Source organism: Argopecten irradians, chromosome 15 (assembly GCF_041381155.1).
Source record: "Argopecten irradians isolate NY chromosome 15, Ai_NY, whole genome shotgun sequence".
Classification (NCBI taxonomy): Eukaryota; Metazoa; Mollusca; class Bivalvia; order Pectinida; family Pectinidae; genus Argopecten; species Argopecten irradians.
Window position 1 is genome coordinate 25,391,929 of NC_091148.1, and position 23,228 is coordinate 25,415,156.

Genomic DNA, 23,228 nt, shown 5'->3' on the forward strand with positions numbered 1-23,228 from the left:
TAGTACACATATCATTCAAGGGGATTTCTTTATATCTGCAGAAATAAATGTATGGGACGGACAAGTAGGAACCAGCTATGGAATCACCTACACTAGATATACACATATACACAAAGCCATTCAGAAAGATATTGGTTCAAATATCAATTAATAAATTTGATGAACTGGCAGAGTTTGTTTTTAACATTGGCTTTAGGGTGATGGGATGGTGTAGTGGTTAAGCCGCATGCCTTTCACCTTGGCGGGCAGGGTTCGATCCCCGGTATGGATATAAAAATGTTAGGGGTCACCTGCCCTGATCATGTGGATTTTCTCCGGGCACTCTGGTTTCCTCCCTCACTAAGACCCTTCAAGCGCTTACATCCAGGCCATCGAGAGTGATTTACATTTACACAAATTGCATAACTTGTGTCTCCATCGATGTAAAATAAATAAAGTTTATATTTATATCTTATTGGCTTTATATAGTCAGACCTGTCTATAATGACCCCCAAGGTACCAAGAAAAAACATGTCACCATAGCCAGGTGTTCTGTATACACAGGGCAAATTGTGTTGGAATCATTATTGGGGACCATGAAAAGTGGTCTTATTAAGCAGGTGGTCTTTATACAGAGGTGGTACCAAAGGCAGGCTTGAATGTATGCATCAAAAGGATCGGAAACCAGCTACATACATCTTTTTCAGTCCTTTCCTAAAATTATGAAGTACCATGCAAAATGTATTATAAATTCTGCATTGAATCAAAATTGAATTCTAACTCTAAAACTCTCTGTATCGTGTTTGTTTGAATTAAACAAATAGGTGCTATATATGACTGATCACAATTGACTCACAGAGGATTTGTCTCTCTGTCAGATATTACAATGACATTGTACACTTTACAGAGATATTGTGTTGTGATGAAGCTGTTTCATTATTCCTTAACTAAAATCATCAATGAATATAGGACTGTACATTTTAACATAGAAATCAATATGTGATACACAAGTCAATGCTATACAAACAACTATGATGCACATTGCATCTGATACTACCAACATTTATGAATAACTGGATTTGTTTGGCCGATAATGGTCTATTCTATGTTCAGAGTGTAATTTACACTGTACATGTATGTTACGCTGATGGTAGCAAGACCACATTTAACTCCCATTAACACATAAAGTGTAATTTACTCACTCATTACATCAGGTGGTGGGTTGGATTACGACACATGCATTTGCTTTGTACTTTTTCAATATTACGACACATGCATTCACTTTGTGCTCTTTCAACATAACAACACATGCATTCGCTTTGCATTCTTTCAACATAACAACACATGCATTTGCTTTGTAATATTTCAACAAAACAACACATGCATTCGCTTTGCATTCTTTCAACATTATGACACTTGCATTCGCTTTGTAATCTTTCAACATTACAACAGTTGCATTTGCTTTGTAATCTTTCAACATTACGACACTTGCATTCGCTTTGTAATATTTCAACATTACGACACTTGCATTTGCTTTGTACTCTTTCAACAGTTCTTGTAAATATCTGAGTTAATGACCAATTTCAATTCCTTTGCTCGGGTCACACCCAAACCTGAACATCTGGCTTTCTCAGCTTGTGCTATCAACCAAAACAAGAGAAGATCACTGTTTATATGATTTAACAATTTTTCAGTATGGTAACAGCATAAATGCAGTATGAATGCAGTATATATAAATGCAGCACGAATGCAGCATATAAATACAGTATAGAAGAAACATGATACCTAAATTCTTCATACTTCCTATTTAAAATCAGGGCAATTAAAAGGATGTGCCCGATTTAGAAGATGAAAGCAGGAGTACCCAGAGAAAAACCTCTGACCTACAGCCACTGCTGACATTAGTGGGTATCAAACTCAAAACCCATGGCTGGAAATCTCTAGTAATTGTATATCAAAATACTATAAAGACTTTGACACAGCAATCCACAGAAAAAATCCTGCCAGCAAAAAAAGGGAAATATTGGAGCTAGTATTAATCGGGATTGCATGTTTACATTCAGTTTCTATTAAGTTCTGAGTTTGAATGAAGATATCCATTATCATGCTGATGCAGCTTTGAGGCCTTTTTAGCTGTTGGCGATGAAATCCTAGTATACATGAACATTTTCGTCATTATGTCTAAATCATTGAGGCGTAAACTTTGTAAACCCCCTTTGTACGGATGGACTCAGAAATGTCCTACTTATGACTGTGGCTTATTTAACCGAGAAGAAATCTAATGACAAAATGAAAGAAGACATTTCGGTGGTTTATACACGAAAACCTGTATTAGTTTCGTTTAATCACTGTGTTATTTCATCGAGATCAATTGAAAGGTAATTCATTACAATTTTTTTTTAGAAATAATCTTACGCAAGTCGGTGTCAGATCTGATACACTAATGGTTAAAATGGTTTAGTTTAAGTCCATATGCACTACAGTCCTTGAAGCAGAATATCCTAGGACTCTATGAATAATAATGACTATTTCAAAAGGAATTTTTACAACCCATAGCCCGAATCCCGTTTAACATCACACATGTACAGGTTTATTATAACTACAGTAGTGCCATATGTTTGTCACATATGCAAAAACATGATTTCTAACAAATTGTTATGCATCTTTTTTGCATAAATTCATGTGTATTTATACATAAATGATTTAATATTGCATACACGTGTCAATCAATATGTGGCATATTCTGCTCATCTGCCATCCTTCTGCACCTAACTACAAATCTATGAAACTACTCAAAAGAAATGAATAACCCCATGTTTTCCAATATCCACCATCTTTGCTCTATTGTAGATAATACAAGAAAGGCATTGATGTTTTCAGAACAATTGAGACAGATATGATCCCAAGTTTGAGAGTTAATTCAATTATTATTATATATAATATAAGAACAGAGTCACATTTTTTATGACTTTTGCAGAGGTCATGTTTATGCTATTTATGGAGATGTCAATGTTTTTGCCATTCAGGGAAACAAAAGAAGCCTCATTTATTTCTGACAGTTGTACATTGAGATGAGAAAAAGAGGCCATGTTTTTGCCAGCATTGAGGCCATGTTTTTGCCAGCATTGGGGCCATGTTTTTGCCAGTATTGAGGCCATGTTTTTGCCAGCATTGGGGCCATGTTTTTGCCAGCATTGGGGCCATGTTGTTGCCAGCATTGGGGCCATGTTTTTGCCAGCATTGGGGCCATGTTTTTGCCAGCATTGGGGCCATGTTTTTGCCAGTATTGAGGCCATGTTTTTGCCAGTATTGAGGCCATGTTTTTGCTAGTATCAAGGCCATGTTCTTGTTAGCATCAAGGCTTTGTTTTTGCCAGCATTGAATCCTTGTTTTTGCCAGCACTGAAGCCTGGTTTTTGCCAGCATTAAGGTCTTGTTTTTGCCAGCCATAGAGAGGTGCCATGTGATATTCCCTAACTTGTAAGCAGTACCTCCTCAGCCTAACACTAAAACCCTGTTACACAAAATCAATATGGAGAACCTCCACTGCCACTGGTATGTATAACTCCATGCACAGGCTTATAGGTAAACAATCTCAAAATCAATGAGTGTTCCCCAACACACATAAGTACTGAGTGAATAGCCAAATAGTTGGAATTCTCAAAACAATAAATAAAGGCAGAGCAACAATTTGTGAAATATGAAATAATTTATAAATTCTGTTGTTACGGTTTGCAACTGCTGCTTTATTCTAGTTTATCAACAAAATCGATACAGTTCATGATTAACATAGAAGCACAATATAAATAACAAACAGTTTAAATTCTTGAAAAAATAAAGGCTGAGAAACAATTTATAAAATCTGAAATAATTTGTAAATTTTGTTATGCAATTGTTATTTTTTAGAGTTTATAAATACAATTGATAAAATCCAGTGTTACGACAAATGACTTACATATAAATAGATACATGTACTACATAAATCATGAAATAGATTGAATTTTCCAAAATATTAAATTGAATTAATTACGATGCCAATTTGTAAAATCTGACATAATTTATAAATCCCGATATGAACACAATAGATACAGGCCAGAGTTACAACTCATGATTAACTCCATTGGAATGTTTAGTATAATCATAGTAGGTAAAAGTATATAGATTATAGAGTTATATTTGGAATTCCTCCCCCCCATTTAGGGCCTCAATTTACCAGAGTGCAGATGCTGAAATGGTTGTATGCAATGAGTTAGCAGTATAAACTCTATACTTATAACATCAGCTGGGAGAGGTTTCTGACCCATTTATCTTGATGTTACACTCGCACACACAAAACACACGCTCAATCTTGGCCAAAACACATATTATGACCATAAAAAAAGGCTGCAGATATCTTGATACATGACTTACAGGAATGTTACTACAAAACTGTACTAGGGCTACGCTTCACCGCACCAGCTGGGGGCATCAGGCTCAACTTCTTAATTAAACTTAACCAGAATAATCAATTTCAGAAATCAAGAAATCTTTTCATTAAGATTTAACTGTAGAATGATGGAGGTTTAAATTATATAAATTACTTTTTGAATTGCTTGATCTTGTTTCATTAGTTGTTTCTCTTGCACCCAAAATTTGACATGATAGAAAATATTTAAATGGTAAATCTATAACTATACCGATAGGAAGATCTACTAATTACAAACAATATAGATTTATTTTTCTTTCAATGCAAAATATCCTTAAAATATCAAAGGCAATCATATTCATTTCAATTGTATACACAATGTTTTGGCCTTATCAACATTGTATAACGTATTGTTTACATCATAATTTAGGAAGCATTTTAAGGTAATTTGTATAAATTTTGCCGATTTTAATTGTCTCGATATAACGTGTGTCGTATGATAATAAATCATTGCCATATTGTAAACCTTACATCATCATCTGTGTAACGTGAAAGATTGTATCTTAACCCATATAATCAGTGAACCATGATAATACCTTCAGTCAGGTGTGAAAATACTACATTCCAAATTCAGCATTAATTCTTTTTATTTTGAAATAATTTCTAATTTTTAAGACTTTCTTGACCTCAAATTCTAACTTTTGAAAACTTTTCCAATAATGACTATTTCCGTACGATGCCAGCTTCTTCTGTCCCCTAAGGGAACCCCATAGTAATAGAGTTATTTCAATCGATGGGAGGCCCAAGTACCTTCAAAGATAGTTAATGAAATCAAGACATTATACTTATCATTTGAAATAAGAATGCCAAAAAACTAAAGGCTGCCCGCGCCTTTCTTGTAACAACTAGTAGATATATGTGTACAACAGAGGGATGTGGAATGGGGTGGGGATGATGGGGGAGGGGTGGGGTGATGTTGAATGGGGGTGGGGGGTGACGTGGAATGGGGGTGGGGTGAAGGGGATAGGATGAAAGGGGTGGGGGTGATAATGGTTGAAAGTAGAGGCGATGTAAAGCACTTACTTTAAAGCTGCACTACATTAAGAAAATGACCTTGACCTTGGTGTACAGGCAAAAAAAATATGTTTATGTTTATCAGAAAAAAATGAAATTTTATGTAGCCATTGACATGAGGCTTTATTATATACCGACAGTTCAAAGCTGATGTAACATTACTGTAAACTGTAGGAGGTTCAATGTAATGGGCTGAAGAAAACATATAAACACTTCCAACAATTCAAAATATTCAATATTTTGTGTACAATATTGTAGCAGCAGAAAGCCTTAGGCCTCCTTGGGGTTTTCTCCGTACAAGTTTCTGGCACAAACACAGAATAATGTGTAGTAGTCATTTCAATGTTTAAAATATGCCAGTCTCCATGGAGTAGTACTGCTATTGATTTCAAAGTTGAGAGCTGGTAGATTTGTACCAGTTACCAGTAACTTTAGAACAGTTCAGGTCCAGATTTTGTGGAGACACAAGTAGTACACTCTTTTGGTGATGAATAATATATCTTGGGATGACGACTGAACAAATTGCACCCAGGCCTTCTGAGCATTTAACAGTAAATATATAAACTAGTAATTAGTACATTTCTACTTATTGTCAGACAATACTGTTAGCGTTAAAGCAATGAGAGAATTACTGGGTTAATTAGTGTACATACCTAATATATCAAACAGAATGACAAATCAGAAACAACTAACAGGAAGTGCATTCCTAATAAAGCCGACAATTGTTTAGTACTAAAGCACTCACATCAGATCACATTTGAAATATTTTGTTTATGTCCTCTTTACAGCCATGGTTGTTTAAGGATGTGACTGGTTTAGGAGATTTCGTGAAGTGGGAGTACCCAAAGAAAAACTACCAAACTACGGACTGCACCTGGCTATTGCTCTGTATAAGAGTTCATACAGTGCTTTACATAGCCTAAGACCATATTCCCTGTTTTGCTTTAAAACTTAATTAAGTTTGCATATCTTCCTTCCGGGGTTATTTACATGATAAAGTAAAACTTTTAAACAATTTTACATGTATCCTTGTATCTAGGACAGAACTCTGTTCTCATATTGAACAAATAATTACATTTTACAAAACAATTGGGTCACCCAATTTTGTGACAACTTTATTTAAACAATGATAGTACCAATCAATCTATTCAGCATGCAAGCTCAGGATCTTTCATTAAAACGACCAATAGTCTCCATAGTGTCAGCAACAAGTAACTGAAAGATGGAGTTGTTTGCTTAACGGGATAATCATGTGCAAAGATTCTAATCAATTCCACAATAAATGCAATTGATCAAGACTCAAGGTCTCCTCGGACATAATGCCTTACTTCAACCCCGGATACTGAAATTGATTATTGCACGGAGGACTACGATGTATGCATTTTCACTCCAGTTGAGTAAAAATCAATTGCGAGGGTTTACACAACGTATGTGTGAGTTGTTAGCTTACACCAAAGTCAATGAATGGTAGGCTTTTACACTCGCGGAAACACATGCCCAGGCTGCATCTCTGAGCACTGTGCTACATAAGCTTCTGCATAATGAGAATCCACGGAATACTAATCAGAGTAAATTTTACTTGCACATACATGCTTACATTGGTGGGGGGATATGGTAATACTTTAGAAAACCAATTAACTGCCTTGTTGTTTATTTATCTAGCTCCACTGTATTTAGGGTAAAACGAGTGCAGACACAACCACCTCTTGAGGCATAATTTCAGGTGGTAATAGACAATCTGTAGGGTCAGGCTGATGGGTGACACCGTGGGATAGGATTCAACACATTAGGTAATAGGAGGCTGGCTGCTAGAAAGTTAAATCGCAGAAATAAATGCAGGGCAGGAGTCGGAGTTAGATAAAAAAAATGTGTCAGTGGTTTTTGTTTTCTTTTTATTCTATCCTCTTACTTTTTAAGCCCAAAAAATAAGGATGGCCACAATTTTTTTTACAGTCCATTTCCAATTATACAGAGGAATTTCATTTTTTGAAACACCTAGAACCCCCCCCCCCCCCCCCCCCCCATTTTTTTTCGGGTGAGGGCATGAGGAGGAGGGGGTTAGCTAAAGACCCACCTCAAACGTAGGAAAAGGATGGTATTAAGATTTGGAGCAGAAAAGGATATTGGGACTACTTCTATATGATGGGATAATATATACGGGTAGGGCTTCCAGGGCTACAGAGTGGTATAAAGAGCTGAAGAATGGGGGTAGGGGTTAAACAGTTGTGAAGGCGGCTATGTATGTTTTTGTGTTTACTGTGGAATAATGAATATACAAACAGTAAGATTTGTTTTGTATAATGTAGTCACTAATGTTGCATCAACTGAACACTAATATTTCAGTCAGTGGAATAATATAATATGAAAGTTTAAAACCAAGAAAGAAAGCGCTCATGAATAGGTAAGTATAAGATAGTAATTTCATAGAAAGAGCTCAGGGTAGATAGTAGCCTGTTGGATGTATCGTATGGTTGTGGGAGTGTAAAGCAGTGATCACTTTTTAACATGTACTTACAATTATACACCAGTGCTCATCTACATAACACTGACATTCTAACGAGTTTGTGACGTATGTGGATGATATCATCTGAATGTTTCATCCTCTGATTACCCACATCAATCATAACTGAACACACATTCATATAAACCATTAATGTTATATATACCTACTTCCTTAAGTGCTCTGATTTTTTAATTAAACTCTCCTCGTTTTTGAACCTCGTCTCTTTGTATGTTAAAATGATATACGCAGGTAATGGGGCAGCATAACAGGAAATATAGCAACAGGTAATTTACAGGTAAGATAGCAAAAGGTAATTTACAGCTAAGATAGTAACAGATAATTTACAGGTATATCACAACAAGTAATTTATAAACGAAAGAGCAACAGGAAATTTACAGGTAAGATAGCAAAAGGTAATTTACAGGTAAGGTTGTAACAGGTAATTTACAGGTATATCACAACAAGTAATTTACAGGCGAAAGAGCAACAGGTGATTTACAGGTAATATTGCTTTTGAATATGTTTATTATTTTATAATATAAGTAGGCAAAACTTGGATTTATACTTTGAAATATTATATAATGCCAAATAATAATGTTTATAATTATAGATTAGCATGCTGCATTTGATAATGAGTAATTCTGCATCTTTTGTGTTGATTAGCTCACAGAATTTTCTTCTCAATAGAGCAATTCTGCATGCTTTTTTTTTGATTGGCCGGCTGAATTATGACATAGCAATGTGTCACTGATTTGATTGGTCAACTGAAAGGGATTATGTTGATAGTGCATTTGAACCTGTCCTAGTTGTGCTATGCGACCTCACTATGCCTACAGATGCGACCTACATTAGGAAATATTTGCACTTCCAAGACACATGTTTGTCTTTCACTTATGTCTAAGACTGCCCCTAGCAAATAGAGCTTAATAGCCAAGCAGAGCTGACCCAACACCAAACATTGGATATTTGTTTTACCTCACCTGTCCTGCACAAGAATGACCAGTACCACATGACCAACTGGACATTGTGGTCCGTCCATATATCAAACTGCACACTAACTCCTCCATATTTCAGTTACACAGTAAAACCTGCTTTAGAGATTACCTCTGTATAAAGACAAGCTGCTTAATTAGGAACACTTTCTCTGGGTTCCATATGGTCAATTTCAGCACAAGTTACTGTGTGTATAAAGACCACTTGGCCATCAAGACCATTTTCTTAAATGACCATTATAGAATTATTGAATTACAAACTTGGAGAATATAAAAGTTAAAAGTATTTACGCGAATAAGATGGGTTCTCACTTACAGGCAAATAATGCAATATCATATTTAAATGTGTCATCTGTACGAGTGAATAAATCTATGTATAATGTTGCTTTTAGCTAAGGTACAAGAGATAATCAAAATATCTAAACTTTATAAACAAGTCGCATACAAAATGTCAATAAATATAAGGTAAATTGTAATGAGGACCTTTTAAGGACACATGCACTATAGAATGCCTGGCATGGTAAGTAAGTGGTGCAGTTTATCATACATATTCAAATTGTCAGAATTTTTTTTTTTTTATTAATAAAATTGTTTGGAAACTTTTGGAAGTGACTTCCTGAAGTTTCTGTTACTGAACCATACTTATGAAACACATGTCATGTTCTAAACCAATTTATTGTCAAGAAGCAAACTCAAGATTACAGTTCAGCACAGCACTAGAGGAAGTCATGTAAATGATCATGATCTGCAATTTCTGCAGCCTGAATTCACCCTCACTAGGGCTTTAGTGTGCAATTAACATCCAATCTGGAAGCCTGACTTCCTTACAACAGATTGTAATTGGATAACCAAAACCCTAAAACCATTGTACATGTCTCCTGATTCTAGTAAGATCACACAGAATGTGTTACTGTAATAGTTTCAACATAAATTTAACAGGAAAAAACTAACTATGCTAATTACACTTCGGTAGTAATTAAGTCAGTTCGGTCGTCTGCATCGACTTTCAAGGACACTTTTTTCTATTAAACAGACCTGATCATCTAAATATTGAACCTTTTTCCTGCATATCTAATCTATAATTCATTTTCATTTTCAAAGAATTTGTAATCTAATTTACAAAAGTATAAGATGAAAAGCTACCTGCAGTTTTTTATTTTCTGAAATCGATGAAGTATTTCAGGCCATGACAAAAAAACACCTTGATTTCAATAGCAGTGAATGATTTCTGATTTCTGGAGAAATTCTTTTCAAATTGCTAACCACACAATGAAATGGAGGTAACATCAATTAAAGCAAAATATCAGAATATGGTGGTCACCTGTATTGGAGAATTTGTAACAACATCTAGATTAGCTTTATAATACTCACTGTTTCATTTACATCACGATTGAATAAATAAAGACTTTTTTCTCTCTTTCATTTGCTGTAAAACTAGTTGCATCTACTAAAGTTTTACCTTATTCACTAGGTAAGCCTTATCTAAAACTTGCTCTTTTCACCCCTGATGACACATTTGAACCATCCTATTTCAAAGATGAGAACAGTTCATTATGAAATTTCAGGGATGAATGAGTTCATTATACAATATTCCAGATATATTATTTCTTTATTAATAAATGATAAGCCCAAATTTTTTCCCTTTTCAGGTAATGAATTATCAACTTCTTTCTATGAAGGAAATGGAGGCAGTGTACCACAAGAGTTGAGGGAATTATACTTATGAACATGGAGATTTAGTTATGAACACGGAGCTTTAGTTATGATATATGAATATCATCCCCTCTTGGTTATCAAAGATGACTTTAGTGATTCCGACACATCAAGTACACATGTATACCTTGATGTTGATAAGTGTTTTTTATGCTCTACACACAGTGCAGTGAGGTTACATGGATGTAGTAATGCATAACATATGTGTAAACTATTTACTCTCTCGCTCCCCTGCATCAATTCCTTTTCTTATCCCCTACTCTCTCCCTCCCCTACACATCAATTCCTTTTCATATCCCCTACTCTCTCCTTCCCCTACACATCAATTCCTTTCCTTATATCCCCTACTCTCTCCCTCCCCTACACATCAATTCCTTTTCTTATCCCCTACTCTCTTCCTCCCCTACACATCAATTCCTTTCCTTATCCCCTACTCTCTTCCTCCCCTACACATCAATTCCTTTCCTTATCCCCTACTCTCTTCCTCCCCTACACATCAATTCCTTTCCTTATCCCCTACTCTCTCCCTCCCCTACACATCAATTCCTTTTCTTATCCCCTACTCTCTCCCTCCCCTACACATCAATTCCTTTTCTTATCCCCTACTCTCTCCCTCCTGTACACATCAATTCCTTTTCTTATCCCCTACTCTCTCCTTCCCTACACATCAATTCCTTTCCTTATCCCTACTCTCTCTCTCCCCTACACATCTTCACCTTCCCTACACATCATTCCCTTCTTATCCCACTCTCTCCTCCCTACACATCAATTCTTCCTTATCCCTACTCTCTCCTTACATCAATTTTTCTTCCTTATCTCCTCTCCCTCCCTACACATCAATTCCTTTTCTTATCCCCTACTCTCTCCCTCCCCTACACATCAATTCCTTTTCTTATCCCTTACTCTCTCCCTCCCCTACACATCTCCTTTTCTTATCCCTACTCTCTCCCCCTACACATCAATTCCTTTTCTTATCCCCTACTCTCTCCCTCCCCTACACATCAATTCCTTTTCTTATCCCCTACTCTCTCCCTCCCGTACACATCAATTCCTTTTCTTATCCCCTACTCTCTCCCTCCCCTACACATCAATTCCTTTTCTTATCCCCTACTCTCTCCCTCCCCTACACATCAATTCCTTTTCTTATCCCCTACTCTCTCCCTCCCCTACACATCAATTCCTTTTCTTATCCCCTACTCTCTCCCTCCCATACACATCAATTCCTTTTCTTATCCCCTACTCTCTCCCTTCCATACACATCAATTCCTTTTCTTATCCCCTACTCTCTCCCTCCCTACACATCAATTCCTTTTCTTATCCCCTACTCTCTCCCTTCCATCAATTCCTTTCTACATACACATCAATTCCTTTTCTTATCCCCTACTCCTCCCTAACACATTCCTTATCCCTACTCTCCCTCCCTCACATCAATTCCTTTTCTTATCCCTACTCTCTCCCTCCCTACACATCAATTCCTTTTTATCCCTCTCTCTCCCTTCCATACACATCAATTCCTTTCTTATCCCCTACTCTCTCCCTCCCTACACATATTCCTTTCTTACCCACTCCCTTACACATCTATCCCTACTCTCCTACCTTACACTTTCCTCTTATCCCTACTCTCTCCCTCCCTACACATCAATTCCTTTTCTTATCCCCTACTCTCTCCCTCCCATACACATCAATTCCTTTTCTTATCCCCTACTCTCTCCCTCCCCTACACATCAATTCCTTTTCTTATCCCCTACTCTCTCCCTCCCTACACATCAATTCCTTTTCTTATCCCCTACTCTCTCCCTCCCGTACACATCAATTCCTTTTCTTATCCCCTACTCTCTCCCTCCCGTACACATCAATTCCTTTTCTATATCCCTACTCTCTCCCTCCCATACACATCAATTCCTTCCCTTATCCCCTACTCTCTCCCATCCCTACACATCAATTCCTTTTCTGATCCCTGTCCCCTACCCTCTGTCTTCCTGATCTCACCATTCCCACCTTACCCTATTTCCATCCCCTTTCTCTCCTCACATGAACCGTTTACCCCATCCCTCTGCTTTCCTCTTTTTACCCACCCATCTCTCTACCTTTTCGTACATATCTGTCTCACCTTCTCTCTCACTTTACTTCTTTTTCATTCATCTCCTCTCTCCATCCCTATTTCCATTGAATTTTTTCAATTCCTCTCCCCAACCCTCTCCCTCATCTCCTTTCTTTCTCTGTCATTCCTTTTCCCAACTCCTACTTCCTCTCTCTTTCTCACTCATTCCTCTCCCCATTACTCTCTTTCTTCCTCATCTCCTTTCCCTATCTCTTATATTCCCTCCTATTCTCTATGTCTCTGTCAATCCCTCTCTCCTTTTTGTCATCTCATGTCCCTATCCCTATTCCCTCCAACTTACATATCCCTCTCTCTATCTCTCTCTTTTTCTCTGTAATTTCCTTTCCCCATCCCCATTTCTTCCAATTTTTCTATCCCTCTCATCTCCTTTCCCTATTCTTCTCCAGTTTTTCTATCCCTGTCCCCTTTCCCTCCCTCACTCCCCCCCCTGTAAGTAATTACACTTCTCCCCTACACATCCTAGTTTTAATTTGCTTCACATGCAACTATTTCTGTTGTCTGTGTAATGATATATAGGTACTATGCAGATGGATCAGTTAGCCTATTACTACTGCGGCATCCCTTCCTAACTTCCCTATGGGGGTCCCTTCCCAAGCAGTAAAGAGCTTTACTCTCACATTTTATATTTTGTATCTGCTTTAATTAAATACCTAGCTTCTCCTACCTACTGAAAGAATATTGGCTAAAATATTTTACTGAATCATAAATTCAGCAGAGAATTTTTTTGTGAACATGAATATGTCTTCACTTTCATTAGTTAAAAAGAGAGTGGACAAAGGACACCAACCTGCCTAACACCTCTGAAAGTTTAATGATAAAAGAATAATTAAAGACGTTTTTTACTTAACATTTGATTGTGCAAATGATCTAAAATAGCACGATACACATGATCTAAAGATGATTCAGATATACATTTCATTACTACTTCTTACTAATTAGATTTTCTTATATTTAATTGGTCTTTTGATCGTTTTACTTTGTAATTATACATTGCACATCCACTTAAAGGGATACAAGTATACTGGAGTTTTCTTTCAGATTAGTTTTCAACAGTGCTTGGGAGTTAAAATTGTTCCAATCAAATTACTAGAAGGACCGAAAAGAAAATAACTACCAGGTATATATAGAATCAGTAAAATAGATTAAGAATCAAATCAAAAGGTTTTATTTGATGGGATATATAATTAATGCTGGATTTTCAAAATCCAATCATGGAGTTTAGAATAATATTATGACAATGATGTGCATATATATATATGAATATTTTGCAACACTAGGCTATTATCTAAAATACAATCAGATTCTGAATGACATTCTTATTAAAGCAGAATCTTCTTGCATCTTTAATAGCCTTGTTTCAATGCACTGAACCCAATACTAATGAAAACAGAAATTCTTTATTCTATTATTTATGATAAATTTTCTCAAATTTTTATTGCTCCCTTGATTTTTCCTCCAGAGACATGCCAAACATACACAATATACCCATCTAGCATGCAATTCTAACGCAGGCGAACAAACTAAAAATCTCTCAGCGCAATTATTGATATATCTCCCTTGGGGTGCCTCTCACAAACAATATGTAGACATGCAAGCAGGCCTTGGAGTTATGCTGGTAAGAGGGTTTGTATTTTTAATAGATCGCTATGGGATATTCATGGGCCTGGTACCATGACGATGCACCATTCAGCAACAGTAACTCTCCCAGAGAACCGATGTTATTTCTTCATCAACGCATCCTTGTCATTGCTTTATGGAGGAATGCCCATATATTATCTGTTAAATCATCCATCATTTTATTCCCTCTGAGCTGGTGTGTTCTACGGCTCTAACGGAGCAGTGTAAAGTTACAACATTTATTTTAATATCATTCAACAACGACAAACACAAAAACATTCATCTTTGGAAAAAGTGATATTCAAATGTCATTTGTAAATTTCTTGATATCAAATTTCTTCAAGATGCTGAATGATTTTAATTTTCATAATACAACAACCTTTTTTACATTTCATGCTTCATTAAAAATTTATCCGACACAAAGCTAGTTTAAGAAATTCACCATTGTGCATTAAATAATGGATTTGTATGAAACATTTATAAACGAACCCTCAGTATTGCTCTGACACTGTATCTTTTCTGACATAGAAACATGTATTAATTAACACATCAAAAGTTTCCTCAACTAGATTAAATTTCCCATGGGTTCCCTCTTCATAACATTTTGTTAAAATGCATTGACTTTCAAATACAGCTTTATATTTATTATGTAGATTTCAAATATATCTACATGTATTCTGTGATGCAGTTAGCAGTACAATATCATATAATCCTGTAACACCGTAATTGATACAAAATGTTCCCCTCCTTATAAGCATCCCCTGCCCCTTTTTTAAGCTAATAGTTGACTACCGTATTCGACTCAATAAGAGCCCAGGGCGTTTACAAAATTGAAAAAGTGCTTTTAAGAAAAAAATTATTACAAATCTATACAGTTTTTGGGCTTTATTTATGCCTGGGCAATTGAAATCTAGGCCTCAAAAATGGGGAGCAGCGCTTATAGGGATATGGGCACTTATTGGATCGAATACTGTAACTTTGAACTGAAATCTTTTTTAAATGCATAAAAATTAGTTAATTTTGCGAATTAATTTTAATTGTAGCAATAATTTTGTCAAAGGTTTTAGTTATACACTGAATTTTAAGTGCCCTTGAGTTGAATAGGTTTCATTATTGTAATCTATTGAAAATTAATTTTACATCAAATTTTGGTTCTTTTAACTTCTTTACGCATGCACACTGACCGTATGAAATGGTATAAATACATTTCAATCATGAGACTTTGTGATTCATACAATTTTAAAAGAAACTTTTATTGGTTTGAATATCATTCAAGTTGAATTTGAAATTAAAAAAGAGAGATTAGCTAATATGTTGAAATCAAGCTTAGAAATCTGAAATTGAAATAGTGATATGCATTTCCTGGATTTCATTATTAATGAAATTGTCCCTTTAAATTCAGAATCTAAAATTGATCAAAATGTTTGGTTACACAAGGCATAGAATAGGTATCAATACACACTACCTATTTAACTGATAGATATCAAAGAAGTTAATTAAATTTTGTAGTTTTAATCTGGAAAACTTACTCTGAAGTTTAAACATCTTAAAGTTCAGACAAACTACTAATAAATGCAATGCAAGTATGTTCTTGCACGCTTTCACAGGATTTTACGTACGTCATACATTTTTATCTTCAAATAAATAAGATCACTATGAATTGGGAGTAAAATCGATGGAGCATGAATGACATTTAAAACATACAGCACTTCATTGCTAAATTATAAGATAACATCACTTTGGCAGCACTTTAAAGTTTAAACATTTTCAACATTCATGAATATTTCTTGAATTATAATCAATTAAAATTCGGGGTCAATGAACGAATGGGAGCCTGGAAGATGCAGTCCTCTAAAGAAAATCATAGATTTTTTTTTTATTTACAATTTTTCATTTGCACTTTTATTTTTTTCTGAAACACACTTGTATTTTCACCTAAGGGTGTTTAATACATAATCTAAGTTAAAGAAAGACTCTGACACATCCTATACACATGTATTACCTGGTGAAGCTATTAATGCATTACAAATCTACCAAGCCCCTTGTACTGATACTAAACATAGTTAAAGCTAACTTTAACCAATATCTTCCATCAGGAATAGGGACAAAAAAAACCCCGAATTAATATGTTCTGTCTTTGTACATTACAGAGTTACCACCCTTTTGAGTTGGTAGTAAAATTCACGTCATTTTCTCTAAAATGTATGACGTTATGCCCGCAAACACATAACTTCACAACTGTGGCTGGAAATTATTAAAACTACGTCATTGAAGAGCATTTGTGACACGAATACAGAGTGTGTGAATACTTTAATCCCTATCCCGTCGAGAGACAATGAGTATATACTGTACTTATTCTGCTTAATCTCACGGAAATGTGTCCTACAAATCTACATAAATGCCACCTACAAGGACCGATTAGCAGTAATCCATTTGTTCTATCATTTCTGCCACACATCACTATATCTAAAACTGAGCCAATTTCATAACTTTATATACTTATATCATTTAAAATAGTGGGAAATATGATTTTACATCTAAATTGTGATTTGTATATTAGACTTTCTCCTTTTTATAAATATGATTTATAAATGAATATAAAAGTGAATTGCATTGAGTTCAGGACAAGGATTTATGACAGAAATGGTGCAAAGTAAATTCTATCCTTATTGTCATACCAATGTATAAATGATACACGAGCTAATTCAGTATGTTACCTTATATAATTTCTGTATTTAGAGTTAAGGGTGTATGCTACCTTATATAATTTCTGTATTTAGAGTTAAGGGTGTATGCTACCTTATATAATTTCTGTATTTAGAGTTAAGGGTGTATGCTACCTTATATAATTTCTGTATTTAGAGTTAAGGGTGCATGTACCTTAATAATTTCTGTATTTAGAGTTAAGGGTGATGCTTATATAATTTCTGTATTTATTAGAGTTAAGGGTGTATGCTACTTATATAATTTCTGTATTTGATTAAGGGATGTACCTTATATAATTTCTGTATTTAGAGTTAAGGGTGTATGCTACCTTATATAATTTCTGTATTTAGAGTTAAGGGTGTATGCTACCTTATATAATTTCTGTATTTAGAGTTAAGGGTGTATGCTACCTTATATAATTTCTAAATTTAAGAGTAAAGGGTGTATGCCACCTTTCATGATTTCTGTATTTGAAATTAAGGGTGTCTGCTACCTTTCATAATTCCTTTCATCAAAATGAGAAAGTGAGAAGGAGTGGGGATTAAAGTAATATTTACTTCAGGAATTTTCAACAGCATAAGAGAACAGGAATAACTTCGTTAAACAGAGTAAGCCCGAGTCATGTAAATTTAATTTTGTCAGTGAAAAACACTTACAGAAGGTTGCCCACTGGACTTAAATAGAACTACAAGTTCACCTGTTATAATAAGGCACAAGTTAAAAACCTTACAGGTAAAAAATACAGGTAATCAGCTTTCATATATTCTTCTTACATCTGCATAATGTAGGCCATCTACATAACAAGGATATAAAGATGTCATTTAGATAAATCTGCAAGTCACTAGGTCTATCGTATAAGCCTGATGCATCTCCTCAACAAGTGTTTTAATGATTGAACACTGAAAAACTATGGGAGTTATACTGTTACAAAGCATTATGATAAGTAAGAGCTTGTTCATTCCCTTAAGTACATGAGTTTCATTAAATTAATAAGTGTGTTTTGTTTTGACTGATTTTTACATGTCCAATGTTTGAACATTCTGGATTTTCAAATGCCGCAATATGTACTTGTAAAACCTTACATGTGTCTTCTCATCTGTAATTTATCAATCAATTTAAGTTTTCTACAAGAGATCCTACAGCCTAATGCAATGTTAATAAGTTTTGATATACATCATACAAAGTTATCTGCTCTTGTAAGAGGTAAGAAGAGGGTTATCTCCCCTTACCAATAGATAATGATCATGACATAGATATGTATCTTTTATTTTAACAATAAATGAAAACAAATTCACTCACAAGAACAAAGCTGTGTATTACAAGAATATAATTAAATTCCAAGTAAAATAACATCATCTAAATGCAAGCTACCACTCTAGGTATTAAAAGTCAGAACCCTGAACAGCTGGAAGGGATATCAATTCCAGTAGTTCACATCTTGAAATGAACCATACGGTAAATACAGTAAAAATTATTTAGTTAATTCCTCAAAAATTATAATGATACCAGATTTTCTCTGAGTACTTCTGACTGAATGATACAAATCTGTATAACGACATGTCCAAGTTATGTTTATATTACTCTAGTTATGACTGTGTACAATTTTCTATCATTGAAATCCGTGTACAAATGTCGGTGATTGATGTTCATTTCAAAATTAATAGACTTCGGAGTTCAATAAAACGAAGTGCACAAGTGTTACTTCCATTATTTACATATCATTTGCATATTATTTACATATCATTTCCATGTGTTAGAAGTGCCCATCCATACTTAATTTGAGAGTTATATCTATATAGCCTAATAAATCATTTTTGTTTTCTCATGATAAAGAATTTACTTATACAGGTGGAGAACCTGAAGGACTACAGTAAACTATGACCATCTGTGAGCTGCATTGATTGCAAATACTGAAATATTCTGAATATTCATTGGTTGGTTTTATGTCATACAACCCCTTCCCAATATGCAATGTGTTTTGGGAGGCTGTGGTATCATTATGTTGTACATGTATCTCCTTATAATAGTATAACACATGGATTTTTATTGTGCTATCACACTGAATAGTGACACCAAAGATATCGAACAGAACACCCCACTCAGTAAACACCAAGATACCAAACAGAACACCCAACTCAGTAGACACCAAGATACCAAACAGAACACCCCACTCAGTAAACACCAAGATACCAAACAGAACACCCCACTCAGTAAACACAAAGATACCAAACAGAACACCCCACTCAGTAAACACCAAGATACCAAACAGAACACCCTACTCAGTAAACACCAAGATACCAAAAAGAACACCCCACTCAGTAAACACCAAGATACCAAACAGAACACCCCACTCAGTAAACACCAAGATACCAAACAGAACACCCCACTCAGTAAACACCAAGATACCAAACAGAACACCCCACTCAGTAAACACCAAGATACCAAACAGAACACCCCCACTCAGTAGACACCAAGATACCAAACAGAACACCCCACTCAGTAAACAGAAAGATACCAAACAGAACACCCCACTCAGTAAACACCAAGATACCAAACAGAACACCCCACTCAGTAAACACCAAGATACCAAACAGAACACCCCACTCAGTAAACACCAAAATACTGAACAGAATACCCCACTCAGTAAACACCAAGATACCAAACAGAAAACCCCACTCAGTAAACACCAAGATACCAAACAGAACACCCCACTCAGTAAACACCAAGATACCAAACAGAACACCCCACTCAGTAGACACCAAGATACCAAACAGAACACCCCACTCAGTAAACACCAAGATACCAAACAGAACACCCCACTCAGTAAACACCAAGATACCAAACAGAACACCCCACTCAGTAGACACCAAGATACCAAACAGAACACCCCACTCAGTAAACACCTAGATACCAAACAGAACACCCCACTCAGTAGACACCAAGATACCAAACAGAACACCCCACTCAGTAAACACCAAGATACCAAACAGAACACCCCACTCAGTAGACACCAAGATACCAAACAGAACACCCCACTCAGTAAACACCAAGATACCAAACAGAACACCCCACTCAGTAGACACCAAGATACCAAACAGAACACCCCACTCAGTAGACACCAAGATACCAAATAGAACACCCCACTCAGTAAACACAAAGATACCAAACAGAACACCCCACTCAGTAACACAAGATACCAAACAGAACACCCCACTCAGTAACACAAGATACCAAACAGAACACCCCACTCAGTAAACACCAAGATACCAAACAGAACACCCCACTCAGTAAACACCAAGATACCAAACAGAACACCCCACTCAGTAAACACCAAGATACCAAACAGAACACCCCACTCAGTAAACACCAAGATACCAAACAGAACACCCCACTCAGTAAACACAAAGATACCAAACAGAACACCCCACTCAGTAAACACCAAGATACCAAACAGAACACCCCACTCAGTAAACACCAAGATACCAAACAGAACACCCCACTCAGTAAACACCAAGATACCAAACAGAACACCCCACTCAGTAAACACCAAGATACCAACAGAACACCCCACTCAGTAGACACCAAGATACCAAACAGAACACCCCACTCAGTAAACACCAAGATACCAAACAGAACACCCCACTCAGTAGACACCAAGATACCAAACAGAACACCCCACTCAGTAGACACCAAGATACCAAACAGAACACCCCACTCAGTAGACACCAAGATACCAAACAGAACACCCCACTCAGTAGACACCAAGATACCAAACAGAACACCCCACTCAGTAAACACCAAGATACCGAACAGAACACCCCACTCAGTAAACACCAAGATACCAAACAGAACACCCCACTCAGTAAACACCAAGATACCAAACAGAACACCCCACTCAGTAAACACCAAAATACCACACAGAACACCCCACTCAGTCATGTAATACAACAGGCAAACCAGTCCTCCCATCTGTATTGGAGCAGAAAGATTTTGGATATATACTGATAAGACCAAACTTATTACTTATTATCACACATGTTAAATTTTACCAATTCAAATTTATTTCAAAATAAGAAATTAATTACACAAGAAACAAAACCCATTTCACTTCCTGTTTAAATGCGATGAAAAAAAGTGAAATTCCAACACTTCAATTAATTTATCAAAATAATTATCTATTGATAGCAGCGAGAAATAACATGTTCCATCAAAATGTAAAGATATTTAATTGACTCATCAAAACAATTATCTATTTATACAGAGAGAAGTTAATAATTCCGTCGAAACGCAAAGATATATGAATAATGAACAGAGTATATATATATACGGTATGTAGCTAATTGTCAAATTTATCTGTTTGGCTCTAACTCACATCTAATTAACATGGTGGGTTCAGCCATGTCTTGTTAAAAGGTGAGAATTATTGTGATGGAATGTCCCATTATGATGAAAAGGGAAGGACAGGAGCATAACAGACAAGATTTACATCCCTATGCCTTTAGGTGATGCATCAGCCCTGGTGTCACATTATTATTCTATTTCATTTATTTAAAATTTTAACCCATTAACTGAAATATGCTCTCACTACCGTCTAAACACATTTGGCAAGGATATAATAAGCAGTTCGCCGATTTTGTTGAATTCATTAACCTCTTAATTTAACTTTCAAATAAAATTGAAGAACAAAAAAGAAAAAAAAAAACACGCCAACTATGGCATAGAGAATTAACAAAGTTAAAATCATGCTCCTCATCTATCTGAATACTGAGACTAAATGAATAGGACGATAATGTTATTTACTATATCTAGTATACCTTTAGATTTTCTGTTGTCAGTAATTTCTAATGTTACTTTTTTAAAATCAAAATGTTTAAAAGTAATGAAGATAATCAAACACACACATCTAATATGTGTCACTCCACCTACGATAACAAACTTGAAAAGGTGAACTACGATGACGGCAGATCAAACCCTGATTCACAAAAACACTTTAAGTAGGTCAAGGTATTATCATTGTAGGAGTGCACCACGACTCCTCACACTTCTCCACTCCCTCAAAGACATTTTGGCTTTCACCAAGATGACGTGACCGCATTACGACACCTGGTATTTAAACTTTCAAGTGAATATCTCAAACCACCTAATCCAGTGTTATGTCATAACGCTAAACACTTTAATGGACCACTTCATCTCCATTACACAACTGTTATAAATGATCGCCCGTAAAAAAGTGCAAATGGATTTGAATAAGTTTGTGTATATGATATTAAACCCCTCCTCCTTTGGCTGTAATGTCTCTGAGTGAATCCTGACAGTGCAGTTCTCTACAGTTATTACGTCACTCATTATCTAATCACCTCACACAATCACCTAATGTTTTGATCCCCCTCCTGGCTGCTGATTGTCTCCATCACCTCCCCCCTCCTATCCCTAAACTATGGTACCCTTCCCTGTATAAACTAGATCTCTTCCTCCCCCCTTTTACCCCTTTCCATTTCTAAATATTACCCTCCTCCCCCTCTTTACCTTTTACCCTTTTGTACCCATATTTATCAATCCATTTTTTATCCATCTATTATTTGATCCCCACCGACTTTTTCACTAGACCATACTTACCCAATTTATACCCCTCCCTCATACAATTTATACCCTTAATTAACTCATACAGTTTATACCCCTTCCTCATACAATTTGTACCCTTCCCTCATACAATTTGTACCCCTCCCTCATACAATTTATACCCCTCCCTCATACAATTTATACCCCTCCCTCATACAATTTATACCCCTCCCTCATACAATTTGTACCCCTCCCTCATACAATTTGTACCCCTCCCTCATACAATTTGTACCCCTCCCATACCCTCCCTCATAATTTATACCCCTCCCTCATACAATTTATACCCCTCCCTCATACAATTATACCCCTCCCTCATACAATTTATACCCCTCCCTCATACAATTTATACCCCCCTTCCTCCTCATATAATTTGTACCCCTTCCCTCATATAATTTGTACCTTCCCTATAAATTTACCCTTCCCTCATACATTTTATACCCCTCAAAAATTAGAGATGTAAACAAAATTATTTTTAATAAGTGATATTAACAATATAATT

General features: G+C 35.8%; 2 protein-coding genes across 2 annotated transcripts in view; one reads left to right on the plus strand and one right to left on the minus strand.

The window, feature by feature from the left end:
- The window catches only part of LOC138309449 (uncharacterized), a 73,128-nt gene that overhangs the window by 48,569 nt on the left and 1,331 nt on the right, over positions 1–23,228 (minus strand). The gene's annotated exons all lie outside the window — the stretch shown is intronic.
- LOC138308713 (uncharacterized) lies at positions 19,146–21,053 on the plus strand. Its single transcript, XM_069249741.1, has 3 exons — positions 19,146–19,500; positions 19,538–20,221; positions 20,329–21,053. The coding sequence occupies exons 1-3, from the start codon at positions 19,146–19,148 to the stop codon at positions 21,051–21,053; spliced, it is 1,764 nt and encodes a 587-aa protein (XP_069105842.1).